Source organism: Choristoneura fumiferana, chromosome 3 (assembly GCF_025370935.1).
Source record: "Choristoneura fumiferana chromosome 3, NRCan_CFum_1, whole genome shotgun sequence".
Lineage (NCBI taxonomy): Eukaryota > Metazoa > Arthropoda > Insecta > Lepidoptera > Tortricidae > Choristoneura > Choristoneura fumiferana.
The window spans coordinates 5,735,559-5,752,196 of record NC_133474.1 but is presented as its reverse complement, the minus strand read 5'-3'; the positions used below and the strand labels follow the sequence as shown (position 1 = coordinate 5,752,196).

The following is a 16,638-nucleotide window of genomic DNA, read 5'->3' as shown; positions in this document are numbered from 1 at the left end:
TTATTATACGTATTCTTCAATCTCAAACGCGAGGCCAGAACCACGAAAAGAGTACCGTTTCGCAACGCAGCGTATTTCAATGTCGCAGAGCGTTCCCGATTGCCGCTCACGGTCTTAAATTGTGCTTAAAAATACACGCCAATGTCGTTGACGGCGGACCTCGGCGAACTCACGACACGACCGGCTCGCGAATCCCGCCCGCGAACAGCGAACTCGTGGTAGCGCAGCCGTAAAGGAAAATCAAGCCGCACAAGTTTAACTTGACGATAATGTTTAAGAATGGCCGAATGTTTGGCGGTCACGTGAATTGTTTTGGCGACCACGGCGTGTTGTAACGCTGTGTGCAACGCTTGCGTCATTTCCTCTCGGCGACCGTGAACTGAGTTACGTCAGCGTAGTTTCGGAGCGAGATTAGGATGCGCCTACGCTGGGCTCGCATCAAGAGGACAGTAGCCTCTAAAGTGCTCGCATTTGCCGTGTGGATTATTTCTTCCGTCCTGTTCGAGCTATAGCAGTTCGAGAGAGACGGATTATTCTCACAATCAACTCGCTTCATACTCCCACTAGAAATGAAGAACGTCTTGACATTTGTTTATGAAGTGAGAAACAATGACATCATGGTATCTGACTAATTACGTAGCGCATTAGTTTGTTTATCCGAGCAAATTCCAGACAGACATGTTCGCCGTACATGATTCCGAGAAGCGATAGTAGAGGGAAAATACCTATCTACCGGGAGAACCAGAGTATGAAACCCACTAGGTATAATAAATAATGCGTAGTATTTATTGGTCTCGATTGATTTGAACAGGAAAATGAGAATGTTTTATGCATTATAATATACAATGTGTTTTGAAAGCATTGCGCTATCAACAAGTCTTGTTAATTGTTGTTCACGATCACGATTTACCATATTGTGACTATTGTGAGTCAAGGCAAAGGTGAAAATGGCAAAGACAAGTGCAAATGTGGCAAACAGGAAGCAGCCGTGGCACTGCCGCGACGCGCTTACTAATAAGCATAATAACCATTGTTTATACACGCACGCACGCATTAGAATTATAACGCAGGTCAGCTGAGTACAAAAAGACTATATATATACAACGTGTTATTTTTGATTTCCGTTAACTTTAAGGGAACATTTAACAGGTCTAATGATGTTAATTTTTATAAGACAATGTGGCCTGTAATTCTTACTGATAATTAGGCGTAGTAAAACAGTGTAAGGTTTAAAATGCTTCTATTGTAATGAAATATAAATAAGTGTTTTTTTATGTACTTACATATATTACGTCACGTCAATATATGTCGTCAAGTAGGCGAATTTTACAATTTGACCTTTAACAACGATTATGAACTTATTTAGGTACGTATTAAAAAAATTCGATTTGCCCAAAAATTTATTTACTAAGTATTTTTTTAACAAAGACCCTGAATTGTTTTTCGAAATTTACGGAAATCTAGAAAAACTCGGTGTATTTGTGCCATATTATTAGGCCGGCAGAAATTTAAGTGATTGAGGACTAATCGTAATTCTGGCCACTGCCGGACCGGTTTTATTTTGCAGCCGGGGAGAGGTAAACGCTCGATGCGCCTGCGCCGAGCTGGCGCAAGCAAAAAGACGTATGTAATTATAATTTAAACCACACGTAAGGCCTTTTAGACGCACGCGCACAGCGACGGGCAGCCGTAAATCATGCAGAGACGCCAACCTATTCATTGGCCAAACGGAATACTTGGGTCTTTTTGACTATATAACATTAGCTACAAAAGCATACAAACTAAATATAAATACGTGAGTATTTTTTATAAGGTCGCTCGATTCCGCGTTTCGTTAAATTGGTACACCTCCGCAGATATTTCGCGACGAACTGCGGGAGTGGGAGTAAAGATATAAAACTATTTACAGGAACAAACACGTATTTACGCCTTGCCCCCGTTCGGACGAACGCGGTGATGTTATATTTGTGATATGGATCATACATTCGGAATGTAATACGCAAATCGCCCACATCAATTGCACGTCGCTTATACAACGTAGCAACGTTATGACTATACACAGGACTAATCTCGAGATAGCCGAATTTGAAGTAGTTAGATAAACTATTATATTTTGTATTTACTATTGCACAAAACTTGAAACGGAAGCGGAAAAGTGGTAGCGAAGCTGACTACGTGCGCGCGGTAGCCGGTCAGTCCCCTGCATCGTAAAACTTTTAACTCAAACTTAAGTGCGCGTCTATGCGGTACCATCCATACAGAAGCCTCAGTTCCTTCGTCGTTCTCGTGTATAATTTATTTTATTTATACTCGTATTCTTAATTCCACATCGTCTTGGCTTTATTCGTTTTGCTGCGAGCTTCTTTGTTTTTGTTTGCTCACTGCGTGAAATAGTCCGGCTACCTGAGATTTTATGCTGCGTTTTCATTAAAAGCATAATGATGTGGCACAAAAATATGAAATATCACACCTTTCCAGATAAGGTTTTATGACGCGCCATTTCGAATAGGCTTTTAATCTTAGACAGATAAGATATTAATATTTTAAAAAGCCAATTAGATATGTAGCATGTTTGTACAATGTTCCCGGTCTAATTGGAAGATACATAACATCGAACGAGGTTTACATTGGGATTGTGTAGGCAGTAACATTTAACTTTACTCTGGATAATTTTAGACTGCCATAAATAGCGTTGGAGGGTCTATGCGGGGGTAGTGACCCGACTTCCTATGATTCATCCCTGCACCCTCCGACATTGCCCTTCGATTTCACTTCCCGTGCTATGACGTCATAATGCACTGACGAATTGTCACATACTGATTCATTGCATTGTTAGTTCTTTCTTTGAAAGTATTATTTTTATGACGAATACCGCAAAATACAAGCTATTCTTTTTGAACACGTGTAATGTGATTACATTCTCTACCGAAAAAGAGTCATCGATTTCGGACGCCCATAACTACCTGATATGATAATATTTTGTCTCCAAACAACAGTTCTTAATTATTGATACCTATTACCCTGTGAGTGCGATTGTATACGCGAAACAAGTCACGTACTCGAATTGTATGTAATACATAGTTTACTCAGTAGGTAGACATGTAGTCCACAACAGCCTCTTTGAAACGCTACGAATAACTAACTAACTGTTGACTCATCAGAAGTCACATTGATTGCTAAGGTTCGACACGTCCAGAAGTCCAATTGAATCACATTTTCTATGCGTCCGTATCATTCCTTGAGTCACATTCACACGAAAATGACTCCACATCTAGTCACAGGTGACGATTATTGGTTTTCGGCTACTGTTTCATTAAGCTTATTTTTATTTGGTTACATCACGGCTGTTTATTTTGTTCTCATGTTAGGATTGTTTACGCTGGGTGGTTTTGGGCGGTCAGCGACCTTCGCTCGCGGATGCAATGGCTCCGCGTCTGAGGACAGCAGACTCCGAAACGTCGTAACCGACGAAGGCAGGTTTTAAAGCGCGGCAATAAAAGTAAGTGCAAAGCAAAATAAAAACATCCAAGGCTTGCTTATGTTTCAGTCGGCAGGCGAGCTTTTGTTGCCATGGCGTCGAAAATTCCTGATAACAAGCATGGAACGATATGGAACGGCGTAAAGTGGGAACGGGTGGCGTGTGTCGACGGTCAGTGATTCCTCGTGTTAGTGTTCTCCTTGAGCGGCCGCGCGGAACGCTGTGGTCGAGAGGGCGCAATTATGGCCCGTCTTTAAACCTTGTCCCGGGTTAATTGTTGGCACGTGCATACTTTTTGCCGGGGCGAAGTGAATGCACCCATCTCGGGGAGAAAGGGTGGCGCGCGCCGGGCCGTAAAACCTTTTTTGCAATGCTTTAATGAGCGTGCCTTATGCTCGACCTCACCGCGAAGGTTACCCCGGTTCAACCGCGCCGTCTTACATTTACAGCGTCTTCGGTCACGACCGGTGACTCATACGGTGATATCATGACATGACACCCCTTGTTCTCCGTGAGATGTCGTGTGGCCGAGGCGAAGCGGCGAATACGAATGGTACAATTGAATAGGAGGTATTCCTTGAACGCCTTAAATGTAAGTCGTTAAGCCTGTTGAGAGATATGTACTCTTGAAATCGCCACACAATCCGATAATTTAGCGCTTTGAGGGCCGGTCGAATGCAACTTCAGTGGGCTTGGTGTGCAACATGCGGGTGGCATGTCAACGGATAAGTGCGCGTTACGCAAATCTGCAGATATGTCGGCACTGCGCGGGCGCAGGCGCGCCGCTTGCACAAGGCTTCGCAGACCTTTGTTTTACGCAACCAGATCGATTTAATAGCTAGTCGTGCATTTTCTCAGCTATGCTCCCGATACTATAAATAATCTACTGCAACACATTATGTGTAGTAATGACTTTGAAAAGGCAGGAAAGTCGAAAAAACATGTTACATATCGTAACAAAAGCATGTCAGGAAGTGCACGGTTGTACCGGAACACCCCCGCCCTTCCGATGGGACAATAAATGCGTTGTTTGATGTAAGGTGTACGTAAACATAAGCCCATTATCGCTTTGGATTCCGTTCACAAACGGATTTGCTTTTGTATGGATGACATCGGTGTCCGGCAATTTATTTCGCCGAAAGTCGACACATTGTGCTTCCTGCACGAGTGACATTCGCCTGTGCTCTCGCCGGGCGTCCGGTAGCCGCGTCCGGTGATTTCGAACCACCAAAAAAGGTGTGAACACGCTTTATTTATAGTCGTGACGAATGTTTGCGTTGTTGAACGATTCATTTATTTTCAGTTTGAGGGAGAGGTGTAGGTGTTATTGCGAGCATTCCGCGTCATACAGTCTTCGGCCGTAACGTAAAGCCAAAATAACCTTCAATGGATACTGGATCTTATGTTCAAGGTGAATGACGAATCTAGATTTATTATAGCGGTCGATTACCGTTTTGTCTGGTTTTCGAGTGTTTGTAGCTTCGGTTCCGCACGATCGAGGAGGCGGCGTCGGCGCCGGCTCGCGGCGACATTGGCACACTTCGGCGGCCTCACCACGCCGCGCACCGCGCGAGGTCGTCAAAACGCCCCAAACCGCGCTGGATGCCGGCACGCTTGAATCACGCTCCCCTTATGAACTCATGCCCGCAAAACGATCGGTCATCCCGACAACCACGCCCGCCCGCAGCCGTGCCAAACATGTCCCCCTCGGACCAATTAGCAATTACGCAGTTACAAACAAATTGTAACCTAAGGACCGTTATGCAACGCCAATAACTCTCACGATGGCCCAAGTTGAACAATTGTCGAGTCGAAACTAAGACGTACAGGATTACCAAGCGCCCAGTATTATGCAAATACGTCGTTGTAATGTGGCCGTCTTGCACCACGGCTTTGGCAACTGGGTTTCAAAACGTTTTCAAAATAGACGTAGGCGCTCTGGTCTGATCGACTGGTGCCGTGCGTGCGACCGCCCCGGGCGGCGATCTCCGCACGATATAATCTCGCGTGTTTACAAAGCTCAAGAAGGCCCGGCTTGAATATAAATCGTTACTAAATTAGAAGGAAATGTCGTGTCAGTCGGTGGCCGGGCTGGCATGCGCGCGGCGGCGTCTGCCGGGTGGCGCGTCGCATATCGCGAACCGATTTGGCACATCCGCCGGCGACTGCCAGCGGGACCGTAAATATACCATCCCGTTAAAACGCAGACGTGCGAATACACACACGTTGCGCGTCGTAACGAGACTCCTCTCGAATTTCAGCACCTAACCTGTTATTAAATATAGGCATCTTCAGAGTTGCCAGGTAGCTGGATCATCGCCCGGCTCAAACAGCCTCGACTGCTGCTGCGAGCTCTCATATCGTGTTGCGTAATCGAACGCAGTCATTGTTTGCAGTGCATTCGATCACACAATCCGGCTTCTGAACACCGCGTTACGCAAAAAACGAGGGTTTTGTTTTGTTACCTGGATGCACCGGGCTATTATTATTTTGGCATGGAGTGGGCGGGATGGGACCCGACAATACACAGGGGACAATTTTATACCTGGTCCTGTTTACAAAGGATTCGTATTATGTGTATCTACGAGATATGGGCTCCGATTTGTCTGGAGCGAAACATGCCTAATTCCGTTGTAAAAATAGCGTAGAAAATGAATTGTTTTTAAAGATCACTAGAGTGGACAAAGACGCGTTGCATGAATGTATTTCCGCCTCGCCGTTTCCTGTCGGTCATGCTAAAATTATGGATGCATTATTCAGATTCGACAAAAGTAGTTTACAGTCAAACATCCGGCTTTCCGACGTCAAATCCGCCGCCATCGCGTCACCGCTTGGAATAACCATCGTAGTTAATTGCTTGTTTGGTTCAACAAAGCAACCTTCCTGGGTGTAAGATTAGAGCAATCTCATGTTTAATAAGGAGGACGCGAGATAATCCACAGGGCGCAGAGTATACTTCTACCTGCGTTATCGGCCGTAGCGACCTCGATTTGCTCCCCAAGGCTCGCGCCCGGATACACATGAGATTTCTCTTGATAATTTCTAGTTTCATATGAAGCTCTCATTGCATACTCCAACACAAAAGCAACATGTACAAGTAGCACTAAGAGAAAGCAAGTTCCGATTTGCGACAGTGATTAAGTTTACACCGACGGCTTTCTTTGACACGCCAACACTAACGGAAACTTAACCCAGATTTCTGGCAAAGGCCACCACATGCCTACGGCCGATTCACAATGCGGGACCCTCTTTAAGCCTAGAGATTTATTTGGAACGTTTTACCGCAATACGGCACAATCCCAATGCAAATCTTATTAGATAGAGTTGCGAAATTCACTTCAGCACTAAAACTTTCTTCAATTGAAATTCCAAAGAACATTAGTTTAATACTTCTTCATTTTCATGTCAAAGAACCGTGTTCGAAGCACTCTCGGGGTTCTCGATGAAAAAAAAGACCGTTTTCATCTCAAAGGACAAGAAAAACTACGGACGAGTGTTAAGAAAATCCACTTCAAAGCGTCAAAGAGAGTTCGGAATCAATATTAATGTTCTTATTTACCTTTGAGATGGGACGGCGGGATGTTGATCGCGGCGTCCCGCGTCCCCGGATGGCTCGAATTTATAATCAGGGGTGCCTTTACATCGTACAAGACGTGAGAACAGAGGTCGCGGGGCGGGCACTTGCTCATGTTGCACCTTCCAGTCACCCATACAACAATTCTCACGATTGCGAAGAACAGCTGTAGAGTTCAAGTGCTCATCGCGACATGTGCATAATCATTAGATATTTTAGGGCTAAACAAGGGCAGCTGCCTTTTTATGATAATAAGTTACGGTCACGCTGACCAGCTGAATAATCGGACGCGTTTTGACAAAAAAGCTCCTCTGGGAACAGCGATTAGGGCATCTGGCCCTGCGGGAGATGATTCCCGTGTCAGTAATTGGCCAGCGCGGCCGGTTGCTTACCTGACCTAGAGTCGAAGGTCCGTTAGAAACAAAAACGTTTCCGTTCCGAAAGCACACATGCCAAAACTGGAAGCGCATATGCAATATCCTGTCTAAATAATTTTAATAGACAGACAAACAGACTTCGCTTGACAAGGTTGCGTCCCGTTTAGCCAATTTTTAACTGTTGTTTGTTCACGCAGATGTTTCTTCTTTTTTTAGTATTCGTATTACATTATCCAAGCACATTAAAATAGTTTCATCTCAAGCTGTTTTATATGGTTCAAAGTTAACGGTCGTGTCTAATAACCAAATGTATGTAAAACATTTCAGCTTTGAGCAACAACTTTGGCAAAGGCTTCTCAAGGCGCACTCGCCTCTGCTATTATATAAAGGGTGGAGCAAAAGTTTTTACATTTGAGGCACGGTCGCGCGCGGTGCTTCCCGTTCCGCATCGCGAACCGCTTTTGACAACGCTAGCTTTGATGACGCGCCGCTCAAAAGAGTATTAAATTTTACCTTTTCTCTCTGTCTGTCCACTCAAAGCGTACTGAATTATTACTGTTGCGTAAATATGTAGATGGGAGTCGTTTTATCTGCCATTTTGGCGGGGAGGCTGTGTCAGCCGTGCCTATGGAGCTAAGCCTATTTTACAAGACGAGCAGTCTGCGGCTTAACGGAGTTAGCGGTCGCGTCAAAGGCATGTTGGCTACTTTCTTGGCTCCGCGCACGAATGTCAGCAGGGACGGCGGACGGCACACGATTCCACAAAGGTCAAAGGAACCATTACGGTCAGCTCCCGAGTTGCGAAGGCGTAACGAAAATTGTCTCAGCGGGGACGGCAAGGATAACTCAATACGAACACAAAAAGCTGGCTGTTGCCCCGTACGTGGGAGGATGACTGGGGGCGGCTTAGATTTATTTGCGTCAACCGCATTTAACGAGAAGGATCCTACAAACTCTTCAGAGAGTAGCTGGAGCATGCATAGTAAAAAAAGGTTGGTTTTTTACGGACATTAATCTCAAAAAAATCAAAGTAATCTCATCTCATTAAATCAACAATGGGCAACATTGGGATGCGGGCAGGTGAATAGTGGAATTTTATTTTGAGGAATGCGTTTGTTAATTTATTTCGTGCTAAGGGGTGCATAATAATCTTCTGGTGTACCATCGAGGGGTTAACCGAGATCACCTGATCGTATTAAGGGTCGCAGGTAGCCGCGGCGCGCAGTGCACGGCGCACACGCTTGCGCGGCGTCGCGGGCGCAGCGCGGCGGCGGACCCTTGACCCCGTTGCGGCGCGCGCGGTATTGTACGCAGCAATGACACTGTTCGCCTTGAGCCGCTAGCATTGCCGGAGATATTCGCAACAATGGAGGCCAGATAACATTTCAAAAGTTCGAAAAACCGCGGGCTACCGTTCGACGTCGTAATTAAAATAGCCGTTGAGTAACCCCCTATGCGTGATTGTCTTATTGTAACGTGCGTTTTTTGTCAAATAAATATACGTTTCAGGTATTGTTTGGGCAATGTGTCATGAGATTATAGATAAAATTGATTATTGATTGACATATTCAATTGAAGTTTTGCATCGTAGAAAGGAGGTGTCTCCGAACCGGTTGTGAGCCTGGCGCCAGCGGCGATACCCTAGTGGCGACAGTACTTACTTAGGTTATCGAGCACGACTGCTATCATAATTAAGGCAACATGAGGCGCATGCACACTGCCGCTAATGAATGACCTGATAACCGTTTATCGCTGTCGTACGAGGCGCTATCGATCAAGAAAGGAAATGACGCGCTACTTAAAATACAACAGCGTTTCCGTTTCCCTTCCGACCTTTTTGTGAGTCCGGCCAGTGTTCTCACGATAGATCTTTCTTGTGGGCGGAGTAATAAAAACTGAGGATGTAATCGATTGATCGATCTGAGCCCGGCGAGGCGATTGCGCGCTCGAGATATCAGTGCAACTTGCGTCAGTGGTTTCGTCGGCAGAATTTAGCGCAGCAGAAATCGGAACCGCGGCCGGCCGACTTTGTTTCTGTTGCGCTGTTCCATCGAGGGATACTAACGTCGTATTACAAAGTATTGCGAACTTATACTCGTTGAGATTTCTTAAACTTGCGAAAACATTTCACATTACATACATGACTGCCAACTTCAACACGAGTTATTGCCAGTTTAGAAATATGTAAGTGCTTCAAACACATAAAATAAATAGCATTGCAGTTTTAAAAGGCACAAAAACTCACCTTTGAGGATCCGCGAAGACAAATTTCCTCAACTTGAGGTCCCTTAAGACGATGCCCTGGTCATGGCAAGCAGCGACCGTCTCTGCCATTTGTCTGAACAGCCTGCGAGCTTCGTGCTCTCGCAGCCGTTTCCTCGCCCTCACATACGAATGGAGATCAGAATGCGACCGAGGGAATATTAGGTACACTCTCTTGTCGCCGACTAGAACTTCGTGGATGGGGTTGACGTGCGGGTGTCCGTCGAGACGGTAGTGCGCTTGTAGTAAACTGCTGCAGTCTCGGGACACCACCTAGGAAAACACAAGGAATAAATAAAATAGTCCACCGATATCAAACTACAAACGTAAGCGGCGTTGACTAGAAATACGAGTATAACGTTTCTCTTCCATTTTTGAAAAGGCTTTGAGGCCAATGTAATTTTCTTTGACCCAAATTGTTTCGATTGCGTGATGGGTCGCGCTAATAAAACCCAGTACCGACTGATTAACTCTACTTCAATATATACTTTAAAAACATCCATCTAAGCGTTTTGTAAAGGAACTAGCTATTACAATATATCAAGGGATGTGCGTGCGGATCTTTGGAACGTGTAATAAATAGAGATTCAAAAGGGCCCCGTTTCAAAGAGACCATGATTTAAAAGGGCTAAGTCTAACGTGAATAACGAGGTTGAAACATTTGAATAGAGCTGACCCTTCGCAAATATCGGACCCCGTTGGCTTCAAACGGAATTCCTGGGTGACTAGTATCTAGTTTAGAAATCAAAGTAAACGGTAATTCTCGCTTCAAAATTTCAAAATACAGGGTATGTTGTGCTATGTTTGGAAAGGATTGCTTGGGAATTTTTATTATTAGTGTGCAGCGTTATTTCGGAGTCGCTTATGGCTTGCGTAGCGGCGGATGGCGTGGCAGCGCACAGTTCCCGACTAACGACTGCAGTCACAATTTATTTTCGAACCAGCACGAAAATGTCAACGACACCGCGGACGCGAATTCCAAATCTGATTTCTCGACTCACGAATGATGAATCACGTCGCGTGCGTCGAACAATTTCTTTTTTTGACGCAATTATTTATAGGTAAACAGTTTAGTGAAATATTATTTTCGTTACTATCGCCAGACGAGTCGACGCTTACGCGCTCTACATTAAAATTGGGCGGTACAAAAATACTACATGACCCATTTGCCGAGGTGTTTGTTAAGTCGAGATATTGATAAAATTCGCAATGTTGACAGAACACTTGATAATATTTGGCATCGAATGCGCTTTACGGGAGCTAACCTAGTTACTGCTATCTGTATTTGGATAATCGCTTGCAAAACAGACGGCATCTGCATTTGGCCTTAGCAACAGTACTAGCATACCAGATAATGTTTAACAATTCCTATTTAACCCAGTTTGCGTGCATCCGTTCGGCTGTAAACGGTACCATTGTTTGGTATTTGATCTGATTGGTTTGATACCTAGACTCGATTGTCTTCAGCTGTATAGCGAAAATACGTTACGATGGCCTACAATACAAAGTACTTATTTTTCAAACCTCTGGCTCCGTTATGTCTGCGTGCCGTGCCGTACTATCACTGCGACGAACGCTTTTGTTTAGTGGGAGGGGAGGCCTAGGAGGGGCCCGCTAGCCTCGCACTGACATTCGAAGCGTTATCAACAGACTATTTCACAATGTCAATGAGAAGGTCTCGCTTATTTTAGGCGCGTCGGTACCACGTGTTTAGATACTACTGGTTACTAGACGTTGAAACAATTGATACCTAGGCAATTTTGTGTCAGTATTTTGAAATTAGAATTGTAGCTGGCAAGTTTGAGCCGGCGCGTCATATGAGGCATGTACACAAATGTGTCAGTCGTGTCGGCAAGAGGCAGTGTTGTAAATACGTTTAGCAACGTCGTCGTTGCCTCACGCAACCTTGTCAGGTTCTCACGAAGGAAGTGGCTATTTTGCGCCTTGACAATACCGTATGGGCCTTTGTCTAGAACTATGTTATCCTGCATTGCCTAAAATGACTATGGAGGCCTTGGTTGATAGTTATCTATCAGCGCCAGTCAACTCGGTTTCAAATGTGCTTATGATTCATGTGAGGCTTTATGGGTGGAGAGGAGAGAAATGACTTAATTCGTCAACTGATATCATTTAAGACTAATATAACAAATGAAAATTATGTATATGACATACTTAAAATGTATTTTGATAATAATGATAAGACATTTAACATCAAAATTAAAAAAAGTTTTATTCCTTTTTTTGTTTCATTAATCTTTCAGAGGTTATTGTTAACATGATCGGTTGCGAAAAAGACACATGACATTGTTTGGTGTAGCAGCGGCCTACAAGTGCGATCGAGCAGTGAGGCCCTGACATATAAAGCTACGACATCGTTTTATATAACTTAGCCATTGACAATGCATTTTAGTGATCAATCATAAGTTTTTTTTTTAATTAACCGTTGTTTTTAATGCAAGCTTCTTATGCTTAATGATAACCTAATAAAGTACAGCTAATTGAAGCTTCTAATGTGCTGGCAAAGGACTTTCGACTTTCGAATTCGTCAAGAGGAACTTCGATTTGAAATCGAAGGACGATTTTTTTTTGTTGTCTGCTGTAACCGGCCAGCTCCGTTCGATAATTGACATACCTATGTTTTTTTTTTGTAACAGTATGTTTCATTTAATGTTTTTATAAAAATAACAACCAGTATTATTTTGTTTCGTAAAATTAATCATTAACCTTGTCTTGACCGTGTGAAATAAGGGAAACCAGAGAAAGTTAAGCGTGGATTTGCAAGCATTCAATTGAGTAATTGCTGAAAGGGCCGCGGCATGTGGGCACATTATTAGGATATGGGCTTATCTCCATGGGGTTTCTATCCCACGGGATAGCAACCCTTTTTAAGGGATTTAGCATCAAAGGATCGAGTGAAGTTTAGACTAGACCCTTGTGGTTTTGACTGATGTTCATTTAGCAAACAACACTACATACGTAACTAGGTATTACCTAGTGTTAAGTAGATAGGTACTTATCGTCAAGTTAAATAAATAAAACTGAGCTTGAAGACTCAATTATGAATGTTTATTAAAATGTAACTAGGTAGGTAGGTCTACTTAATTTAAAAATATTTCCGAAAAACAAAATAAGTGTTGTTTATTTGTGTAAAGTTTTCATTCCATTTGTTTTAGGTAGTTACGTGCATAGGTAATTGACTAGGTAAAGCAGTTTCACCCTAAGTTCAATGACAATGTCATTAGTTACTAGGTAGTAGGTACATATTTACGCACTTAAATAGGTAGGCACAAAATGAAAAGTCAGATCTGATAAGTCAAGTCATAAGAAATGAGGTCATTATTTTTGTTACTATATTGGCCTCTACTCTCATGTAGGTAGTGGCACAAAACACAGATAGTTAACTATCTTTGTTTTGTGGTAGTGGGTAGGTACCATTATTACACTAGTCACTTAAGACTACCTATTATATATTGTCAAACACTTTCTCGATAAGTAGGTACCTATCAACTTAAACTAAGTCTATGTCATTGTTTACGTATTGAATTTACAGCCCGTGTATATGCGTTCAACAACCAAGGCAAAGCTAAACTTTAGGTATTTAACATTTTTATAGAACAAAGGTTCACCATTTAGCCAAATAAAATGGGCCAGAGGTCGATTGAAAAGATTACGCACTAATATCAATCAAACAAAGCTACGCAACTGGCTGTTGTAACCAGCCAGTGTCGAAACGAAACACGTTACATTCTCATAATATATCCTTGCTAGCTCTATGGTGGCACTGTAGAAGTAGCTTTTGACAATGAAGAAATTAAAAAGTTAGATGACACTGACAGTGACAGGTGACAGTCAAAGAAAGTTGAAAACTGTTCTTTAGTTTTCCAACTAGACTACTTATTGAAAATGGATTTCAAACCTTATTTGTAGTGACGCATAAATTGTTTGTCAACTTTTTTGTTTTGGCTTTATATATAATCCTACATGCATTAAACATATGTATCAAGATTCAGTGTCGAATAACATTATCCACCGATATCACTAATACCTACATTTATGCACTCCAAAAGGATTGTTTAACTACCTACGTGTGCGGTGATAGCTAATCGATATATTAGGCTGTCGTGTGAAACATTAGATCATTTAGATGAACACTTGTGTGTAATAATTTAGGGCTCACCTTGCATACATATTCCTCTTGAGTGCGCACGTCCACACACCGGCAAAGAGAGGAACCCTCGACCTGTTCTAAGAGGAGGTATTTCTCAGCGACCAGCGCCGCTTGGAACTGGTGCTGCGGGGGCTGCGGGCTAGGGGGCGCCGGCGAGGCCGCGGGGGACGCCGACAGCCGCTCCGACAGCGTCGGCGACTGCGCCCGCTCCTCAGCTTTGCTGTGCTCCACAGCCGGCCCCGGCTTGCTCAGGCGCAGCCCCCACAACAACGAAGGCGATCCCGGTTCCATCACAACACAAACACTGTCACAAACACTTATATCCACAAAACACACACTTAATTAATTACGATGAGGAACTACGATGATATGGACATGATCTGCAACAAAAACAACCAATTACTAACTAGTTGCATAGCCCACGTTTCCAAATTGAAACGAAACTACGAGACAATCGGCGATTTAGTAACATAGTTATTTAGCAAGAAATTACGCTAAAATAAAGGTACGAACCTTGAAATGATTTGCCCTGAGTGGATATCGTACCAAAATTTGACTGTCCGTGATGGTGGTTTATTCACTTTATTTAGTCCGAAATTACAGGAAGTACTTCCGAGTAATTCGAGCAGGAATAGACAGGCCAATATTTTGGGCCGGTGTCCGCTCGGGATGTTATGAACTCAAACGAACACACGACCGACTCTGACTAACGCCATTGCGAGACTGATGGCGATACGTGGTTTGACGCGCCGCTCGGCTCGTTCGGATTTCGGAGAGCCGGCAACCGATCCAACGTCCAATGTCGACACACCGTCAACTTGCGTAGTACGCGAGCATACGCCATGCGGTTTGCGGCAGAAACAACCGATAGCAGGCCATCTCTTTTTACCTAAGGTTCTCACGCTCTCCCAAGAAAGGGAAAGACTACAGCCATTCATTTACGTTTGGCAGTGCAATGTAGATGCCAAAATGTGCACATTATCACCTACTCACATTATACCTGGTTTCAATATTATTTTTTCACAACATCCAATTGGTAAATTAAATAAATAAGAAAATTATATTATGTAAGTTTATTAAGGTAGATTTACGAGTTGCGTTTATTGTTGGGTAAGTCGGAGACGTCTGTTTGCAAAAGTTATGGCATGGAAAATGTAATGCAAAAAGTCGAGTGAATTTTCCGCCCTTCTAGCGCCTTGCCTGCGTGCGTAAGGGAGTTATTTTTGAGCATTAAGTATATGACTTGATTTTGGAATATATAGAAGCTTACGAACGAGTAAATTTAAAATGATATCCCACTCCCACCTACTTGTAGTACTTAATAGGTAAAATTAGTGGCTCCGTGGCTCCATAATAAGTAGGTAGGTATGTATATGTACCTTAAATAAGTATATTTTGTTTTACGTCACGTCTTTACCCATATTAAGTAGCTTACAACTTACAACCTAACAAAAAAATAAGTACACTGAATCCTGTGGTGGGCAGAAAAGGTAGAATAAAGGTAAGGTCACTGCCCACTTTTAATCTTTGTTAAAATGACGTCACACACTACTCAACGGTACGGTTGGCAAATATAATTAAGTATGCTAACAAACTAATTTTTTTTAATCTAGTTAATTTGAGACGGTTAGGTAAGTACGTTGACTACTGCAATAAGCTCAATCGTTGAAAGGAAAATGAATTGTCACTTCTCATGCTCGTAAAGTTCGTGCTTATGCTGGATCTAGGCGACATAAAATGACTTTTTTTATGCTCTAGTGCATAAAGTAAAATCTTCGTCTAAGACCAAGGCAATCAGGTGTAAACAGCCACAAACAAAGAAGTTTCTACATATATTTTTTAATAATATTTAATTTATATAAAACTAAAAATCAATCAAAATAGATCAATAAGACTAAAAAATATAATTATAATAGTAATGCGTTAACAGTAAAAGGTGTATTATATATAGTAAGTGAACAATCGCTTCCAGTGTTGCTATTTCATTTTCTCGCCATCGAAGTGAAAAGCAGTGTAAAACTCGAGCATTAAACCCATTTTCCCCTCCACGTGTCTATCCACCCTGGCTATTATGACCGTCTTGGGTAAAATGGCTCGTTTTATGCTCTTGTTGTACAATCTACAATTAAATTGCAAATAATATTTATATATATTTACATATTATGTAGTTGTGTGTGGAGTAGGTGGGTACATAATACTTATTTATTATATTATTAAAAATATCGATACCTTGGGCTCAAAGGGCGTAAACGTACCTAAAGCACAAAACACAACATTTCAGAAGCTATAAAAACTGGAAAAAATAAAAAATTGTAGTTCTGTTGTTTTGTTTCCAATGTTCCATAAAAATCTTCTATTGACGAATAGCTTATATTTCTTGTAGTTTTTCTTAAAACGTATACTCCAATTTGGTGCAAACTTTACGGTTAAAGAGATAGGTACGTGTGCTTTACGCCCTGGTGCGCTGGTGAAAGCAAAGATTGAATCAGATGTACTTTAAGAGTTTTAAGACCTAGTAAATAAACTTGGCTTATTTTGGTTCAAAAAGGTGTAAAGGTAACATCATCAAATTTTGTTTTCAATGTGTCGTACTTATAGGAAAGTTTAACTTCTTTTTTATACTAATAAATTAAACCGTTTTGGTGGAAAAAAAATTGGAATATTCCATACTCGTAGTTTTGATTACTAGGGCTGCGTCTTAAGAAATCAAAATTTAGGGTGAACTATTTGGCGATCGTTCGTAAAGGGCAGTTGAATAAATTACAGCTTTTACGCCGTA

At 42.5% G+C, this 16,638-nt stretch overlaps 1 protein-coding gene across 1 annotated transcript in view; it reads right to left on the bottom strand.

Annotated features, from left to right (window-relative positions):
• The window catches only part of LOC141426412 (tribbles homolog 2-like), a 34,277-nt gene extending 19,651 nt beyond the window's left edge, over window positions 1-14,626 (bottom strand). The window contains exons 1-3 of the mRNA XM_074085299.1: window positions 14,373-14,626; window positions 13,869-14,239; window positions 9,675-9,964 (exon numbers count right to left, since the gene is read on the bottom strand). Of these exons, the coding sequence (XP_073941400.1) occupies window positions 9,675-9,964; window positions 13,869-14,150 (572 nt within the window). The 5' untranslated portion in view covers window positions 14,151-14,239; window positions 14,373-14,626. The remainder of the gene's footprint in view (window positions 1-9,674; window positions 9,965-13,868; window positions 14,240-14,372) is intronic.
• Between the last annotated feature and the right edge of the window lie 2,012 nt (window positions 14,627-16,638).